At 44.0% G+C, this 17,985-nt stretch overlaps 1 protein-coding gene across 16 annotated transcripts in view; it reads left to right on the top strand.

The window, feature by feature from the left end:
• HMBOX1 (homeobox containing 1) overlaps positions 1-17,985 on the top strand; it is a 136,957-nt gene that overhangs the window by 68,732 nt on the left and 50,240 nt on the right. For all 16 annotated transcript variants that reach the window (XR_014183524.1, XM_082047562.1, XM_082047553.1 and 13 more), the window contains 3 exons: positions 338-817; positions 2,678-2,763; positions 12,165-12,275. Coding sequence is in view for 15 of the 16 variants with exons in the window: in XM_082047553.1 (XP_081903679.1) it covers positions 338-817; positions 2,678-2,763; positions 12,165-12,275 (677 nt within the window). In the remaining variant the exon portion in view is untranslated. The remainder of the gene's footprint in view (positions 1-337; positions 818-2,677; positions 2,764-12,164; positions 12,276-17,985) is intronic.

Raw genomic sequence — 17,985 nt, 5'->3', positions numbered from 1 at the left:
TCAAGTTGCAGCCTTAATTACTGAGCAACCACTGTCTGTTGGTGGCAGCAGTTTATCCAAAGCAAAAAGGGAGTAACTGCAGGTTTGTTGTAGAAGGTGTAGGGAATGCTGGTAGGAGAGAGAAATGCTGTTTGAGCATTTCAAAGAAAATAAGCTTTTTGGCACATATGTAGACTGGCACTCACGGGAGGTTGTTCGGACGTGGACTTTGGGCTGACACCTGTCATGTGCGACTTCAAGTGTTGGACCAGAATTGATCTTACCCACCTGTGAGGTACTTTCCACAGAGAACTCTTGAACTCAACGATTTGCTTTTACGTTTTACCTTGTTTTTTAGCCTGCTGGAAACCATGTCTCACTACACAGACGAACCAAGATTTACCATCGAGCAGATAGACCTGCTTCAGCGCCTGAGACGGACAGGAATGACCAGACATGAGATCCTCCACGCGCTGGAAACCTTGGATCGTCTTGATCAAGAGCATAGTGACAAATTTGGAAGAAGGTCCAGCTACGGAGGTGGTTCCTACAGCAACAGCACCAACAACGTCCCAGCCTCATCTTCTACAGCCACAGCGTCAACACAGACCCAGCATTCTGGGATGTCCCCATCGCCGAGCAACAGTTACGACACCTCCCCACAGCCTTGCACTACTAATCAGAATGGGAGGGAGAGTAACGAGCGGTTGTCCGCGTTCAACGGGAAGATGTCACCCACCCGCTACCCGCTTGCCAACAGCTTGGCTCAAAGGTCGTACAGTTTTGAAGCTTCTGAAGAGGATTTGGACATTGACGACAAAGTGGAGGAACTGATGAGGTTAGTAGAAGTCTTTGTCAAATGTTTGGAAAGTCAGAGTGAGAAGTCCTGCAGAAGAAATCTGTGTCTTGGAGGACTTCTGGAGTAGCTATAGGTGTCACCGAGATGGTGGGAACCTGCCAGTTCCCGAATGGTCACCATCTCACCTGCCTCTCAATCTTGTGTAGACAGCCCTGGCCTCGCATGGCCGTCCCACAGCCTGCGCTACTGTTGAAACATGTTTCCTTGCGCTATGCAATAAATTGATGTTAGCGCACTAAATTTCTGCCCTACTCTTATTCAGAGGATTTCTGGGTGTCAATGACTCCTCCTCCACTTCCTACCAGTTGTATTTCATTCCATATACAGGGGGAGTAGGGAATCTACTCGGTTCATGTTTTCCTGTGGGATCTGCTCAGAGTTTCTGGGATGTGCACAGTGTGCAGATTGGCGTAGGAAAATACAAATAATAACGGAGCAGCACGAATCTTCAGTGAGAGCCACTTGGGTTGGTTTTTATTTTCCAGCCTGACCTTCCTTTACTTTTAGCGGCTTCATTTTCAGCATTACGGCAAAGATGAAAGGAGGGGATTACGCCACTGAGGATGAAAGTCAGAGTCAGTGGGCTTGATAAGAAAAATAGGGAGAAAGGCCAAATGTCTCAAAACAACTTTGGTCATAATGTTGGAATGTATCTTTTTTCCCCCAAATTGCAACATTTATGGAATACCTATGAGAGAACTGGAGTCCATAAGCTTCGGGGTGAAAATATGTTTGAAGTAGATTGGAGATGTAGGGTAAAGGTGTGACTTTTGGGGGAGAGGATTAGAGATGAGCAGGAAAAGCTGATAAAGCTCATTTACTGCCAGCTGCAGGATAATGGAATAATGCGGGGAGATGGTGAGTATAGCAGAGCACACGAGTTCCCATTGCTGAAGTTTAATCGTTCCTTGGAGTTTTGGGTTCCTGTGCAATAAGTCTCAGGTAACGCTTTTAGCGCTTATTTAAACTGAAACCACTTTGATTCGCAGACGTATGGAGGATGAGCGTTACGTAGAAAAATAGAAACGAACCCACAATGTAGCATTTATTTTACATTTACATTTGCGAGGCTGGATCTGCCTTGAGTGCTGCTGAGGCAGGAGGAGAGAAGGGGAGGGGAAATTACCAAATAATAAAGCCTAATAAAGACTGATTTTAATTGTCTGCCCTTCTCTGGAAGGGAGAGAGGAAGAGCAGGGACAAGTATGTAGTTACAGCAACTAAAATTTGCTGCACATCACACAGTCCCTGTGCAACCTCCACATCATTTACTTTTTAGCAGTTTTAGTCCCTTCTGAACCATCTTTGCACACCTTGTGAAATCATACAAAGGCTCCAAATAAGTGGCACTTGTTCATTCCGTGCAAGCTGTGGACTCAGCAGGTAGGGGACAGGGGCTGCAAAATCCTTTCTCCTTTGGGTCTTTTCCTTGAGCGCTCAGAGGTTTATGTGTGTACATTCATTTGTATCGCTAACCATGCAGACCCTGCTACCCGTTCTTCTTTATTTTTGTGCCTCATTTTTATGACCGAGGTTTTTTATGCCGGTACGAGAGATTTATTCATCCCCGTGTAATGAAACTTTGTACATTCCATATGGCAGCACTGCACCTAATATGAATTATATAGGACATGAGTCATCCATTCTGCTGCTGGGGTACTTTGATCAAACGTGACACTTGTTAAAAGAAGCGTCCACTGCTGAGGCACTTGGAGGATTTTAACGCCTGCCTTCCCCTCTCCTGGTCCCCCAAATAAAGGAGATAAAGCCATTCTGCATCTTCAAAGTGCACTTTGGTCTGTCCGTCTTTTTGTGTGTTCTTTTGTTTTGTTTTGGTAGGAGGGACAGCAGCGTGATCAAGGAGGAAATCAAAGCCTTCCTGGCCAACCGGAGAATTTCCCAAGCAGTCGTTGCACAGGTAACAGGTAAGAGCTCGGGGAGCCCGTCCTTTATTTGGGGAAAAACTCTGTCTCGCTGCCGATGGGCGCGCGGTGCAGATGTTGGAGTATCGCTTGGCTTTCTGCATTGCAGTGCAGATCTGTCAGCTTAGTCATGATAATGTATGCCTTTGATTTAAGACCCATTGTCCCGCACATCATGGAACTTCCCCAGTGAATCACTTTTTCTTTTCTCCTTTTTTTTCTTGTGGCTTGTGCTAGCAGATTTTATTTTACAGCATTATCATAAGCCCGAAGTTCTTATCTTAAAATGAAAATGCTTTTCCTTAATTCTTAAATTGTTTGTTGAGTGCGGCAAATAGATGTGTATCTGCACCTCTGTGTATGGAGAGTTATGTAGTTATATTATAAAATGCATGTGAAGAGTCAGGAGGCTCGGCTATAGCTGGTATCGTTACATCCAGGAGTCAGACTGTGACATTTTGAAGTGTTTCAGTCATTTGCTTTTGAGTCCCAATTAATGAAAATGAATGTGAGGTTGAGGGTGTCACCAGATCAGCTCAGATTTTACCTGGAAGGAGCAGTAGTTATTATTTTGTGCTGTACCTTCTCTCTTCGACATCAGGACAAGTGAACAGATTGCAGAGATTTTATTCCCTGTGTGTGTTTCTAGAGCTCTACACACACAGTAACAATGTCTTTCTGCTCCTCCACGGAGCTGGGTGTTATTAGTTCTCCTTTCAGGCTCTCACTGCTTGTCCAAACAGCATAGCTGGGTGCAAATTTAGGATGAAGATTGATGATAAAATCCAGAGAGCTCAATCCCATGTTATACCTACAACATCTATTCATTTTTAAACCCAAGCTTGAATGAAGATCTTGAAATAGATTGTTTTTAAGGCTCCTTGATGACTAGGAATGCCAAAGCAGCAGGAGGGAAGCTGTTCTTTTATGATATTTTCGGTTTGTGAAATGTCATAAGAACCCATCTGGCTGGGAGCTGCGGGTTTGCAGACACACGAGCAGTTGGGGTGGGCAGGAGTGGGTGTATGAGCCACGGAGCCAGGAATTACAGAATCACAGAGTCCCAGGCTGGCTGGGGTTGAAGGGACCTCTGGAGATCCCCCAGTCCAACCCAGCTGCTCACGCAGGGTCACAGAGCAGATCACACAGGTGGGTCCAGGCGGGTTTGAATGTCTCAGAGCAGGAGACTCCACACCCGCTCTGGGCAGCCTGGGCCAGGCTCTGGCACCTCCCAGCAAACAAGTTTCTGCTCATGTTCACATGGAGCCTCCTGTGTTTCAGTCTGTGCCCGTTGCCCCTCACCCTGGCGTTGGGCACCACTGAACAGAGTCTGGTCCATCCTCTGACACCCACCCTGACATATTGATCCCATTGATCACATCCCTCTCAGTCTTCCACGTCTCCAGCTCTTCTCTGTGATCTTGAGCAAAATTAGTTGTCCTTCTCTGCTTTCTCTCTCTTCTGCAAAATAATGAGATGAACATTTTGTGTAACTCTAGGAATGTCATTATCCTTATCAGATTTTATTAGTAGTACTCAAAAAATAAAATGCTAACCTCAGTTGCTTAAAATTTACCCGAACAGTGCAGTTTTGGTAGGTAGTGGGTCATTCACCTATTTTGGTGTAATCCTTGCCTGCCTCTGAATTAACATCTGTATAGCTTTTCATAAGGGCAAACAACAGAAAAGCTTCTGATTCTGAGCCTGAGCCTGAAGGTTCCAGCGCCCTTCACATCTACCAGCAAGTCAAACAAGCTTCCCCTTCCGGAGAAGGGATGCGGACGGAAAAAATTGCAGGAGAAGAGTATTTCCAAAACAGGCCAGCGTTTTTATTTTGCTCGGTGGGACCTACTGGATCAGAATTACCACCCCGAATCTAAGACAGATTCTGTATCGGTTAAAGTAATTGATTTAGTTAGCCAGGTGTCTCGGTGCACGTCTTGATACCCCATGCAGACTGTAGCAAGGGCAAGACCCGTCTTTTCACTCCTGGTCATTCTTTTTCCTTCCATTTTCAATCTCTTCTCTTGGATTTCAGTTGCTGAAGTCATTAAGTCAGTGTTCAGGCTTTGGGAGCTTTCCCAGGCTGTTCCTCCTGGGAGTAAATGGCACCATCCACCTTCTATGTAGTAGATTGAAGTTTCACACCCATCCCACTCAAACCTGCTGTGGAACATGGGGGAGAATCCAGAAAGCGCATGCATGGTGAGCAAAGAAAATATTACTCCATGTCTCTTTCTAGCCTCTCGGTGGGACAGACTGAACTAATGGTACTGTTATTATCTTGTTTTCAAGCCAAATCAGTGGGAAACAAGGGAGAACTAAAGGTTAAATGGCTGTGTCCTTTTGCAGCTGACCCAGTAGTGTTTCCATGGACCTTTCAAATGAGAAAAGAAGGTGGTATTTTGCACATGAGGCAGCTTCTCCAGCAGAGAAGTGCCGCACCGATCTCTTCCTCCCATTGCCCTTTGCATCTCAACTGTGTCATCCTCCATATGCTTGGTGGGAAGGTCTACAAGAGCTGATTCGTTTGTATATATAAGTGTGCAGATGTGTAGTACTTTTGTACCACTGGTAAGTACGTAGTTATGGCTTATCTGAAAGGAATAGAGATGTTTGAGGAGCAGATTAAAGAGTGTGCTCAGCACTACCAGAGAGGAACATCAGCTCCCTTTCAAAAGCACGGGATGGTGAAGAGTGACTGAAAACAGCTGGCGACAGAGACCCGGAGCAGAAAACGTGTCCCAGGGCTCTCACTTCCAGAGTTCTTAGGCCTGATGAGTGCTGCTTGACTTGTGTGTTCTTCACATGTATCCAACATCCCATTCAGCTGTGAGACACGCTCCCAGGGAAGGCCTGGAAACCACTTCTGCTTCATTAAGCAAGTGGTTTTTATAGATAGAGGTAATGCTTCGCAGAATATATGATCCCAAACAGTGTCATCTCAGTATTTACAAACTTAAGCCTTGTTGGTCAAGCTGTTCAGTAAATCATTCAGTGAACAAGAGGAAAAACACATAAATAACATCCAAAGTAGCAGATGGTGTAGGGAGGACCATAGGGTGAAGTGATGCTTTTCCAGCCTCCGGTGGTCCATATCTCAGGATCCTCTTTATTATATTGCACATGGAGATGGGACCCTGTTCTTGCTGGGAAAGGGGCAATTCTGCAAGAACAGACCAGCACCCACAGAGACTGGTGTGTTTGCATCCTCCATCACCCTTTGCTGTGATGCAAACATATAATAATACATGAGTATAATAATAATAAATAAATATGTAATAGACATAATAAATATGTGATATGTAATATATATAAATATTTAATAATAAAGAAATGCAGAATGGAGTGGCCTTGGCTTTTAGCATTCATCTCTTCTGCCCTGTGGAGAGAGGCAAGAAAGAAATGAGATGAGATGAAAAACGGCTGGCTGGCTCTGCCCAGAAGGAGAGTTGTTTGGCTTGGCCGCCCATGCTTTGAACTTTCTCCTTTCAATCTCCACCAATTTCTTTACACACACCATTTTTTAGAGTAGCGCTGGGAGGGGAGAATGGCACGGAGATGGGAAAGGACTGAACAGAGGGATATTAGACCTTTAGCAGGAACTGAACACTTCGCTTCTTCAACTGCAGCCGGGTTCGAAGTTGGCCAAACTGGACACCCAAGTGATGAACTTTAGTATTCTCATGCCTTCAAATTGCAGGTCATGGATTAGCTCATCCAAGTGTAAAGTTTCCCCTGCGCTTATAACTATTTGTCACCGTTCTGTGTCTTGTCACGTTCTGTCCTTGGTTCAGGAACCTCCACTGCAACTTCTGCACCTCGAAACTTCTGTTTTACCTTATTTCGCTAATTCTTCAAGCCACTTAAGATTTCATTTGGAAATACCTTTCTCCTTTTTCTCATCTTAATTCTAATATTGTGATATACTTATTAAATACACCTTCTGACATCAGCTTCAGAGCACACTGAGCAGGCTCAGATTTACAAACAGCAACAATAAATGGCTTTTCCTTTTGGTTTTTTCCTGCGATGGAGAGAACGGAACTGAAAGTCAAACCCAGCTGTTGCAGTAGAACCATTTTTCAGGCTCTTTTAGTCTTTATAAAATTACCAGAAACTTTACAAGTTATTTAGATAATCAATCTGACAGGGAAAATTAAACCTTGAAGACCTTCTATGGGGCTGCCTTGTGTACTGAGAGGAGGGGGCAGGTTGGAAAATAGTATTAAATGGTGACTTGAAAACAGAGGAACGATTGATAAGAAGCAAAAACCACACCACTTATTAGTGCTGGGCCTAAATACAGGAGCTGCTTTTTATAGAAACTTTTTAAATGGTGTCTGTAATAAGATAAACAAGAAGCACTTGGGTTGGGCTCTGTATAAATAATCTCCCACTGATAAGAAAAATGACAGTATAAACAGGAGCTAATAATAGTTCCTGCTGAATTTCCTATCTTGTTATTTGAAGCTCCTTTTAACACAACTGCAGCTTGCTCCGGGGTGGGTATTTAGCCCTACATGTCGCAGGTGAGGCGCCCAAGCTTTCTCCACAAGAATTTCAAGTCCTGTGCTGCAATTTGCTTGAATTGCCAGCAGAATTGCGCCTGGATAGCAAGTAAGATCTGGTCAGAAGGCGAAGGATAAAGCGATAAATGTAAACTTATTAGGAGATGCTGTCTCTGAGCTTGCAAATCTAGACGGAGGGATGCTAAATGTTTGGAGGGATGATATCTCTGCAAGGTTTGGAAATCTTACCTTTGCCATTCTTTACACTTAGACAGTAAAGGAACAGAGGTCGAAGTGGCCATAGTTTGTGGCAGAGCAGGAATTTGAGTTCACACTTTTCAGTTCTTAGACTCATACCATAAAAACCAAACCACCATTAAAAAAAAGGCAACAATAAAATGCAAAGCGCATTTTTGTTTCTAAAAACACATTAAAAATAGAGCTTTGCAGTGTGCGGTTCTACTACCATTCCCAATTATTCTACTTGTATAATTCAGGCCTGTCCTACTGTTTCTGTCTTAATGAATCTTCAGGACTTAGCTTTATATTCTGCTAAATACACCCAGCATATAACATGGTGGAGGGCAGCCCTAAAGCACTGCTGGAAGTGACCTGGACAGGCTGGAGAGCTGGGCAGGGAAAAATTTAATGAAATAGAACAAGGGCAAGTGTAGAGTCTTGAATCTGGGCAGGAACAACCCCAGGTTCCAGTGTAAGTTGGGGAATGACCTGTTGGAGAGCAGTGTAGGGGAAAGGGACCTGGGGGTCCTGGGGACAGCAGGGTGACCATGAGCCAGCACTGGGCCCTTGTGGCCAGGAAGCCAATGGTACCTGGGGTGGGTTAGAAGGGGGTGGTCAGTAGGTCAGAGAGGTTCTCCTGCCCCTCTGCTCTGCCCTGGGGAGACCACACCTGGAATCTTGTGTCCAGTTGTGGCCCCTCAGTTCCAGCAGGACAGGGAACTGCTGGAGAGAGTCCAGCGCAGCCACCAAGATGCTGAAGGGAGTGGAGCATCTCCCGTGGGAGGAAAGGCTGAGGGAGCTGGGGCTCTGGAGCTGGACAAGAGGAGACTGAGGGGTGACTCATTCCTGGGGATCAATATGGAAAGGGGGAGTGTCAGGAGGATGGAGCCAGGCTCTTCTGGGTGACGACCAATGGTAGGACAAGGGGTAATGGGTTCATACTGGAACACAGGAGGTTCCTTTTAAATAAGAGAAGCAACTTGTTGGGGTGAGGGTGGCAGAGCCTGGCCCAGGCTGCCCAGGGGGGTTGTGGAGTCTCCTTCTCTGCAGACATTCCAACCCCCTGGACACCTTCCTGTGTAACCTCATCTGGGTGTTCCTGCTCCATGGGGGGATTGCACTGGATGAGCTTTCCAGGGCCCTTCCAACCCCTGACATTCTGGGATTCTGTAGTTCTGTAACAGAAATCAAATTCCTTAAGGTTCCAAACCTACGCACAGCGATGCTGCCCACATGCCAAATTAACTAGTTCCACTGTGATGAGAATTCAGAGAATTACTGAATTACAGATGATCTGAAATGGCAAGAAAACAGGGTTTGAAAATCTTTTTCCTTCCTTTTTTTTATTAAGTACTCATGCCAACGCAGGGAAAGGTTTGTTTTTCTGTGATTTTGATCTTCGCAGGTTGTCTGTAAACAAGCTTTGCTAATCTCCTAAATTGATAGCTGTCCTTTGCAAGCGTGTCGTATCTCAAACTAGGGCTTTGCTTACAAACTGAAGAATTAAAACCGTCGGTTGCTTTCTTCTCCAAATCTGACGCATTCCAGGTGCTTCTAAACTCATCCTGAAAGAGACATTAAAGAAATGCAAAATAGAGTCGCTGAGCAAACCTGTGAAGGTGAAACCCAGTTACCAAAGACGTGCCGAGCAGCGGTTTTGAGGGCTGTGAGCAGATTTGCGCCGCAGATACCAGTTCCCTTCTCTTGATGCTGCATTTTGCTGTTTCCTTTATGTATTTGAAAGGGAAACGTTTTCCCCAAATAATTTCTGTAGGAGAGAGTGGGGCTGGTCAGAAGAATGTGCCGTCGTCTCCATTGCGTTTAGAGTTACAAAGCATAACCTGCAATGGGAAGGAGTGACATGTGCCACAAGAAGTCAATGTTTGAATTGCCGTAATCCGTTGCCATCACCTTTTTTACCATATTTTCTGTGAGGAAACCACTTGTACTCATTACATGTTGGTGTCCCGATGCTGAGCCTTCCTTGAGGTCCACGATTCGGTTGGAGAGTGAATTTCCTCAAGACAGCTGGATTTTCAGTACTCCAGAGAACTTACTAATCTGCTTCTGGCAGCAGGATGATTTCTTTCTGTGTATTTTCCTGCCAGTGCAATTTCCTAAAGCAGCGTGATTACCGACAGCGTGACAGGATGGGACTGGTGCTGCGCCCTGTCCCTGTGACTCAGTGGTGTAAAACCCACAGGAGATGCAGAAACCTCTGACGTGACAATTTGGGGCTTTTTTGATGGAAGGGAGCGAAGTTTGGGATTTAAGACGCTGTGCTGGGATTTGGGAGATCCTGGATCAGTTCTGCTGCTGGGAGCTTGAATCAATATACAGTTTGGAATGTACAGTTTTGGGGGCTCTGCATGAAAAACATTTTATAACTTAAAAAGAGGAGAAGTTTAGGTAGAAGAAACCTTTAAGAAGCTGGGCTCTTACCACAGAGCTCTGAAATGAGAAGATAAAACAGGAAAAGGTGATAGGAAATGGGATGTAAAGGGTCTTCTGTAAAGGCACCTTTTGGCTCCTGCTCTTTGCTTTGTCTGGGGTGGGGAACATCTGCACCGCTGGACGCCACATCACGCACCATTTGGCTTTTCCACCCTGCTGATCTTGTGGAAGATGCTCAATCTCTATTTATAGTTTCTTTAATCTAATAATGCTTTGCGTTTATATCTTACGTTGTTATCCAAACACTCGACAAACACTAATTCACTGCAGTAAGTGGACAGGAGTAAGTAAGTAAATTAATGATGCTGTTGCCCATTGATTAATAGGAGCGAGACACAAACATTCGTGTTCCACGGGACTGTAAAAAAATGGCTTTTATAAATAATAATAGTAGGTGAAGAGCTGCAAAACTTGGCCGTTTCACTGACAGTCATCAAGATTGAATGATTTCAACAGATTGAAGCCGTGTTTTGGGCTGGAGAGTTTTATCAACTTCGACTGACTTCTTTTAGTATCAACTTGTACGCTCCCACAGTTACTGGATGTAAACTTGGCAGGATCCAAGGTTTGTGTTTGGTTGAATAATTCCACTTCCCTCGTAGTATAAACTCCATTATATATCCTGATTTGAGCCCTGGGGATTGTGAACTCCCGCCTGCCCCGGCTGGTTCTCAATTCTTGCAGCCGTGGGGCAAAACCAGTTGCTGGGAATAGGTGTTAAGAAGATAATTCAGTGTATGGGGAACAAAACCAAACCAGGATATATTTTGTGGGCAGAGCTTTGCTGAATGGCAATAAACTTCTGTTCTCGAAACAAAACACACCTCTCCCTTTTCCCCAGGACAATTAGAACTTCATAGGCTCTGGAATTCTGTATAAGGAAGAGCGGTTGAGAGCATAAACCATGTGATTTAAAAATATATATTTGGAATAAACGCACTGAATATGATGCCTGTGAGTCAAGTTTAATCATTCTAAAGTTAAGTACCTACAGTGTGCAATGTGCAAAAATAAGGCATAGTAAAACCTCCGTATTAGAAGTGGTAAAACTACAGGGAGTTGTTTTTCATGAGCTAAATATGACTATGAGATCTTCCAGAAGCTTGATGCATCTCAGAAGGGGAGAGGTAGTTGGGTTTTTGTGTGAAAAGCGGGGTTTTAGCTGCCTGGATATGATCCCCAAGCAGGTGGTGGCACACAGGGTGCCGAGTGGTATATTGGTGCTGCAGCACCTCCGAAAACTGGACTTTCAATGTCCTTAACCCCTTCTGGTAGCTGAGGAACCTCATGGTGGCACAGGGGGTGCTGAGCCGTATATTGGTACTGCAGCACCTCCAAAAACTGGAGTTTCAGTGTCCTTAACCCCTTCTGGTAGCTGAAGAACCTCGTGGAAAACACAGGGAGTGCTGCTTCAGTGAGTCATCAAACCCTTATTTATTGATCATTCCAAATGAACCTGCAGTTCACCTCTTAGTGCACTTTTAAACCTCTCGCTTTGTTTTTTCTCCTTCTGATCACTTCTTTTCCCGTTCTGCATTGATCCTTCATTCAATGCCATGCTTTGGAGATAACTACATTAACTTCTAGGGGATTTTTCTCTCTCTTTTCTTAGAAGTCTTGTTTTAAAACATCTGGAACTCTTGTCCCTGATCTTGCCTGGACACCCAGAGCTTGAATCCTTCCCTTTCTTTTTCATTAGTATTTTCTGGCTGTTATAGCTGCCGATAGTTGACTTGCTCCATTCCTGGGCCCATTTGATCTACATCACATAAACTATTTCTGTGTTTATCTCCTTTCTTATCCAAACATTGAATGATAACGATCTCCTGACTATCATTATTTATATATCATAGTGGGTAAGTGACTTGTTCCCTTTTCACAGATGAAGACATTTTACAACTAGGGAAGTTGTGGACAGTTCAGGTCAGCAGTAGATGGATTTGGCTTCCCAGTTTGTGCCCAGATTGGTTGTGCAGCTTCCAGGAGGTACCTTGAATAAGGCTGAAAATAACAACAGGGAGAAATTAAAGAAGTTAATGATGGGGGGAGCTTGAACTCTCTGCTTTTTCTGTGATTGAAACAGTGAGTTCGTAGGCTTTGCAAGTCAACACCTTTTATCAGTATGTAAACCACTTTGAAATGTTTTTAAAAGGATGACTTTTTTCCTCTTTTTTTGCTTTTTTTTATATATTTTCGCAGGTATCAGCCAGAGCCGGATCTCCCATTGGCTGCTGCAGCAGGGGTCGGACCTGAGCGAACAAAAGAAAAGGGCATTTTACAGATGGTACCAGCTCGAGAAGACAAATCCTGGTAAACAAATACAGCCTAAACATCTCCTGCTGTGTTATTTACGGAAAAGAAGCCTTTGTCCCTGTTTATTAGCACTGATCGTTCAGTTCTTGGGCTGGCGTACTGAAGAGGTGTTCCCTCCGACCAGAACAATCCATAAAGTTGTAGCCTGCTAACATGAAATATATACCAAAGCTCTTAAGAATGAACAGATAGAAATCATTAATATTGGCTGCATAATATAAAGTAGTGAAGAAAAACCACACATTTGGGCAGAGAGGAACTTTGGGATAACTTCAGAAGGTTTGCGGTTGGATCTCGAGCTCAGGGATGGGATGTTGAAAAGTTGAAGATGTGTCTCTCAAATCCCACCTGCTTCTCCAAATCTCAAAATAGATCTGAAAGAGAAAAAGAGAAGTAAAGCTCCTCATTATCTTTAACTAACCAGCAATCTTCAGAATCACAGTTCAATTAATTTCCTTGCATTATGCTCCTCCATAGATTGTGTTTGACCACAGTTCTTTTTGTTCCCTTTAGCGGTTTTATTGTAAAGATAAAAATATTTATGTTTCATTTCCTTTAAACAACGGCACAATTAAATTAACTGTGTAATTGTTTTAAGGAATTTAAGCCTCATGCTCTCTAATGTGAACTTGGCTTTAATATCCAGAATTTTATTATGAAAAATTCCACTGGAAAAGAGATCCTCGAAACTCCTGCTTTGTGTATAAGCTGAAAATCAAGCTGCCAGTTGGCCTGAGAACACTTGAGCTTCAAGCCGGGGGGGTTCAAAGTGACACCTAAGCCCGTCCTTTCTGTTAAGCCTTGACTTTTGCGGTGGCTGCAATTGTGACACCGAGGATCAGCAAAGCTACAGCCATTCGGTGGCGGCTGCTTTGAAAGCCACGTGTGTCGCACCCTATGAACTAACACTCAGCCGTTTCCCTTTGATGGAACGTGTTGCCTCCAAAACAGTGAAGAGAGGTTATATTTGGAAGGTGTATTTTGCCAAACAAAAAGCCCCAAAGCCTCTCCTGACAATGCAAACTCCATCTTTTCTTGCCAATGTCGTTTGGAGTTGTTTAAGAAATAGTGTTCTGGGCTAAGAGAAGCCTTGTCAAACTTAGCACTAAACTCTTGACTTCTTCGTCTTAACCTTTCCCCATGTCCACAAGCTCGCATGGTGTTTGTCCTTTCGATCTTGAGAAGAGTCTAAGGAGGGAAGAACTTGCCCGCTGAAGGTTGTGGCCGAACTGGAAATGAACCGACATGAACCTCTGCTTTTCCAATGCGTTCTCTTGCCGAGCTCTTGTTCGCTTTTCTTAATACACAGATGGAAAAATGTCTTGAAAAGTGGTTGTTTGAAAACAACCTTTTCCAAGTAAGAGATTTTGTACGGTATTTCCAAGACAAAAGGTAGAACGGCTCCTCTGCCTATGCCAAGCGACTATTTGGATGCGCTTAAATTCCCTTTAGAACCAAATAATATTCGGTTTCTTTTTCGAGACTGAGGCAAGGAGGAGAACCCTCTGTTTTCCTGGAGCTGTTGGAAAAACCTACTTGAGGAAAATGTGGTTGTATTTATTTATTTATTGTAGGATAATCCACTACTTCGAGTTATTGCCATCTACTATATTGTAGGTCAGGCTGGCCAGCCGAGTGATAACAAACACACACATGTGCAAGTGCATACGGTGTATTAAAGAAGGTATAAACCAAAGAACCCTGGATTTAAATTACAGTTATAAAATCAATTTGGAGCCAAAGTTTTGGAAACTGCTTACAGTATCCTGTGATTAGTAGACTAGACTGGTTGTTCTTGGATTCGGAAAATGAAGAGTTTATGTTTATCTCCCTTCTTATTCAAACATTGAATGATAACGATCTCCTAACTATCATTATTTATATATCCTAGTGGGTAAGGGCTCCCTTTTCATAGATGAAGACATTTTACAACCAGGGAAGTTGTGGACAATTCAGGTCAGCAGTAGATTGATTTGGCTCCCCAGTTTGTGCCCAGTTTGCCTGTAGCAAACTCCTGCCACGTTCACAAAGAAGATCGTTCTCCTTCAAATTTAAGACATTAAATGACTGGCATGTGTTTTTGCTAGTCAATTCCTGGGAAGTGATAGTTGGCTTTCTATTCTTTTATACTCCATCTTTTCCAGTTCCACCTCCTGGGAATAGAATCTCCGTTCTTCTTTGGGTGATGGCACCAGGTCCCTGTGTGCAGAAGCACCTACACGTTGGCGTTACCCATGGGCCAAGTGAGACCTTTGGAGGCTTTTATTCCCCCCATTTCTTCAAATTCCTTATTTTGGGAAACTGGATCTTCAGCCTAAGTCCATTTTCTGGCTGAATTTGTTTAGTAATGGGAAGGAAACTTAAAACGAAAACAATCTGAAGGACTAGGGCACCAGATATAATCAGTTTATGAGCTGTGAATGAGGAATAGTTGTTTAGCGAGGCAGGACTGGAGATCCCTTGGTAGACCTGGAGTCCCTCTCTGGCTCTGCCGGTTTTCTGGATGACTCTTAGGGAATTATTTCACATTTGTACCTCCCTTTCCCATCTCCTACTTAAAGATGAGACCATTTCCCTGTGCAGGACTTGCCTGTTGGTTCCTCCCAGCAGGGAATGGCTTTTGCTGTTTCATATATTGCACCCAGCCAGGAGTTTCTAATAATATAGGGGACAGAAGATGACTTATAAATACATCAAAAGATATTTTATTTTTCTTTATTTTTTCAAAAGTATAACGCTGCTATATGATGCTTTAAGTCATCCCCAGGCAGCCCTACACCTGACAACAAAAGAACTTCACGTCGTGGCAATTTTGAGACATCGCTGCTGTTGAGATGTCGCGAGATGTTGCTCCTGTACAGAAGGACTCAGCAATTCCATCACATTTATTATTTACCAGCGTGTTTTGACCTCTCGAATACGCTGTTTGGTGTTTGCTTGGGTTCGATTGCTGGTTTGCAGGGGCAGTTTCCTCCTGTCTTTGGCGCTGGGTACCCAGCAAACTGGAACATTGCAAAAGAGACTCGAGTCAGGATCAGGAAAATAACCACGCTTTTTCTACTGTATGCAATAGTCTTGCTCAAATTTTCTTGATCAACGTTTTCCTGGTAGGAGCGATGTGGGATTAATAGCAACGCTGCGAATTCCAGTGCACTAGCAACTATTTTTTTCTGGAAACTCTTGCCAATTAGGGTGAAAGGCAGTTTTGTATTGAAGGGAAAAAATCAGTGCTAAATGCTAGTGTGTTAAGGGTCTTTAATCCAATTAATAGGGATGCTTTTCATTTAGCTCGGCCTTTTATCAGACAGGCATCGCACCTCTTGTGTTTTGTGGAGGACTGAGAGCATTTTGACAGCAGACAAACAGTCTGTGTTTCAGAACTCAAACAGTTGAGTTTGGAAGTGCACAGAGTCCTAGAATGTTCTGATTATTGTTTTCGGAGCCCAGTAGTTTTAAATACATAATTCCCTATTTCATTTTACATTGGTAATTGTTAGCCTGATTAGTTTGACAGGCAACGTGGAAGGTCTGTTATGGAATAACTTCAGCGTGTCTATTGCCTCTGTGCGCTGCAAACTGAAGCCGGCACCTAGAAATGACGTGTTGAAGCTACAGATGAACACAGACTGATTCCATTTTGGCTGGATATTCATTTCTGCTGGGCTTTTGTAATAGAAAGGCAGCTGTGGTCACCTTGGAGAAAACCGTGTGCTCTTCTCCTTGAACAAAAGGGAAAAAGAAAGATAGTTATTATCAAGATGTAGCATCTCTTGTGTTATTCCCATAGCAGCTCTTGTTTAGCTGTAAAAGAAAAGCCTACAAAAAAAAAGAAGAAAAACTCAGGGGCTGGATCTCCCGTGAGATTTGCCCTGGAAATGGATTGTTGGTGATTTACTGGTTTACAGAGAAAATCGTCCCCGCTCTGGTCCTTCCCATCCGAGCAGTGAGCTCTGGAGGGAGCTGCTGCTGATCCAAACCCAGCCCGGCTCTGTGCTCACTGGAAGGTGGTTCTGGTTGTCAAGGGTTTGATTGCGGGGTGACAATAAACCCGTGGTAGATGTATTGTTAACCCCCTCTCCCCCTTCCCACTCAGGACAGGCGATCAGGAGGGAAAGAAGGACAGAGAGAAGAGACTTGGGAAAATTAAACATGTTTTACTAATGCTACTGATAAAATAGAGAAAATAATACAAAATATACAAAACCAATCTGGAAAGTCCCGGCAACTGCTCTGGCACCCGAAGTCCTGGACTGGACTCTGCAGCCAGTGGAACTGGATTCAGTCTGTCACTGGCCTCAGTTCGCAGGGATGACTCGCAAGGTCCTCTCCTAATGTCGCCATGAGGAAAAGGGACGAGATCCTTCTGATCTCCCACTTTTATATGAATTATCACGTGAATGGGATGTTATACTCCGTTGGTCAGTTTTTGGTCACCTGTTTGTCGTTGCCCCTCTGGCGAGATGTGCATCCATGCTTATCAATGACCTCGCATTCCATTGCTGTGTTCACCAGAACATGGATCTGGTTCTCCAGGAAAATGCAGCTAATCTGAAAGCTTTAGCTGACAGGCACATTCACTGAAAGAGAAGCTTGCTTTTAACAAAACCAGGACAATGATGTGATCTGGGGTCAGGCTGGCTAAAAATACAGTGTGACATCTGTTCTTATCAATATCATATCCGTACTTGCTGCAAAGGCTTGGCGGTAGATGGTTTCTCAGAGTGAAGAGGTGGCCTGAGGCTCCTCTGTGCACCCCCCTGGCCGAGACGTGTGATGAGGAGCAGCAATGTGACGCCTTTTGGAGCAGCGCTCTTTCTTCAGGGTGGTGTCTGGGATGTGCTGAGAGCTCTTTCCATGGGGAATTCTGAGTTTGGAGCTGCATTCCAGCACCGTTCTTACCTCCTCTCCCCAAAACCCACCTGCAGCATCCCCAGCGTTTGAGAGAATGCTGCCTTGCACAAAGAAAACACTGGTGCAAAAGATCCTCAGCGCTGGCAGGTTGGGAGAGATCTCACTTTTGATTTTGCTCTGCAAAAGGAGTTCTTCCCACAGAGTTCACCTCTCCACCCCTCCCAGATCTCTTGCTTTTTGATGCATATACCAAGATGAAAATCTCGTACTGCGTTCTGCTCAAGAGAGAAGTTTCAGTTCGTAAAAGCTGTTTGAGAGGTTTGTAAAAAGAACCTGACCTGGTAACTTGGGATGTAACGTATGAAGTTGTAAAGCAGAGGAGCTGGGTGAACATTGCAGTGGAGCTTTGGAACAGCAGAATAAACAGGACCCCAAAGTGCTCACTTAATTGAGGGGGATGAAGAAAATCTCCATAGTTGCCTTATCGAATGTGACAATAGTGTATATTCCACCACTTTTGCCACTGTCTGATAAATCCGAGCACGTTTTGTGCCTCTCTGTGCATTCAGATGTTTCCATCTTTATGTGTGTGCAAAACAGAGGTGGGCACTTGCTTGTAATTCTCAGCATACTTCTCTTATCTGCGGCTGATATTGATGTTACCCCATAGAAAAGAGAAATATCTTCTATTCAGTAAGTGAACGTATCAGTAGCAGGAGAAAATTTATGCTTTAAATGCCCTTTTTTTCCCAACCTTTGTCTGAAAAATAGAAGTATTTTGCATCTCTCACCTTGATGTTGGGCATCACTGATATTCCTATACTCTCCCTGTGAAAAGAAGTCCCCAGATAGGGGA

This window comes from Streptopelia decaocto (assembly GCF_964273445.1).
Source record: "Streptopelia decaocto genome assembly, chromosome: 3".
NCBI classification, from domain to species: Eukaryota; Metazoa; Chordata; class Aves; order Columbiformes; family Columbidae; genus Streptopelia; species Streptopelia decaocto.
The sequence above is the reverse complement of the archived record's forward strand: the minus strand, read 5'-3'. Positions and strand labels throughout refer to the sequence as shown.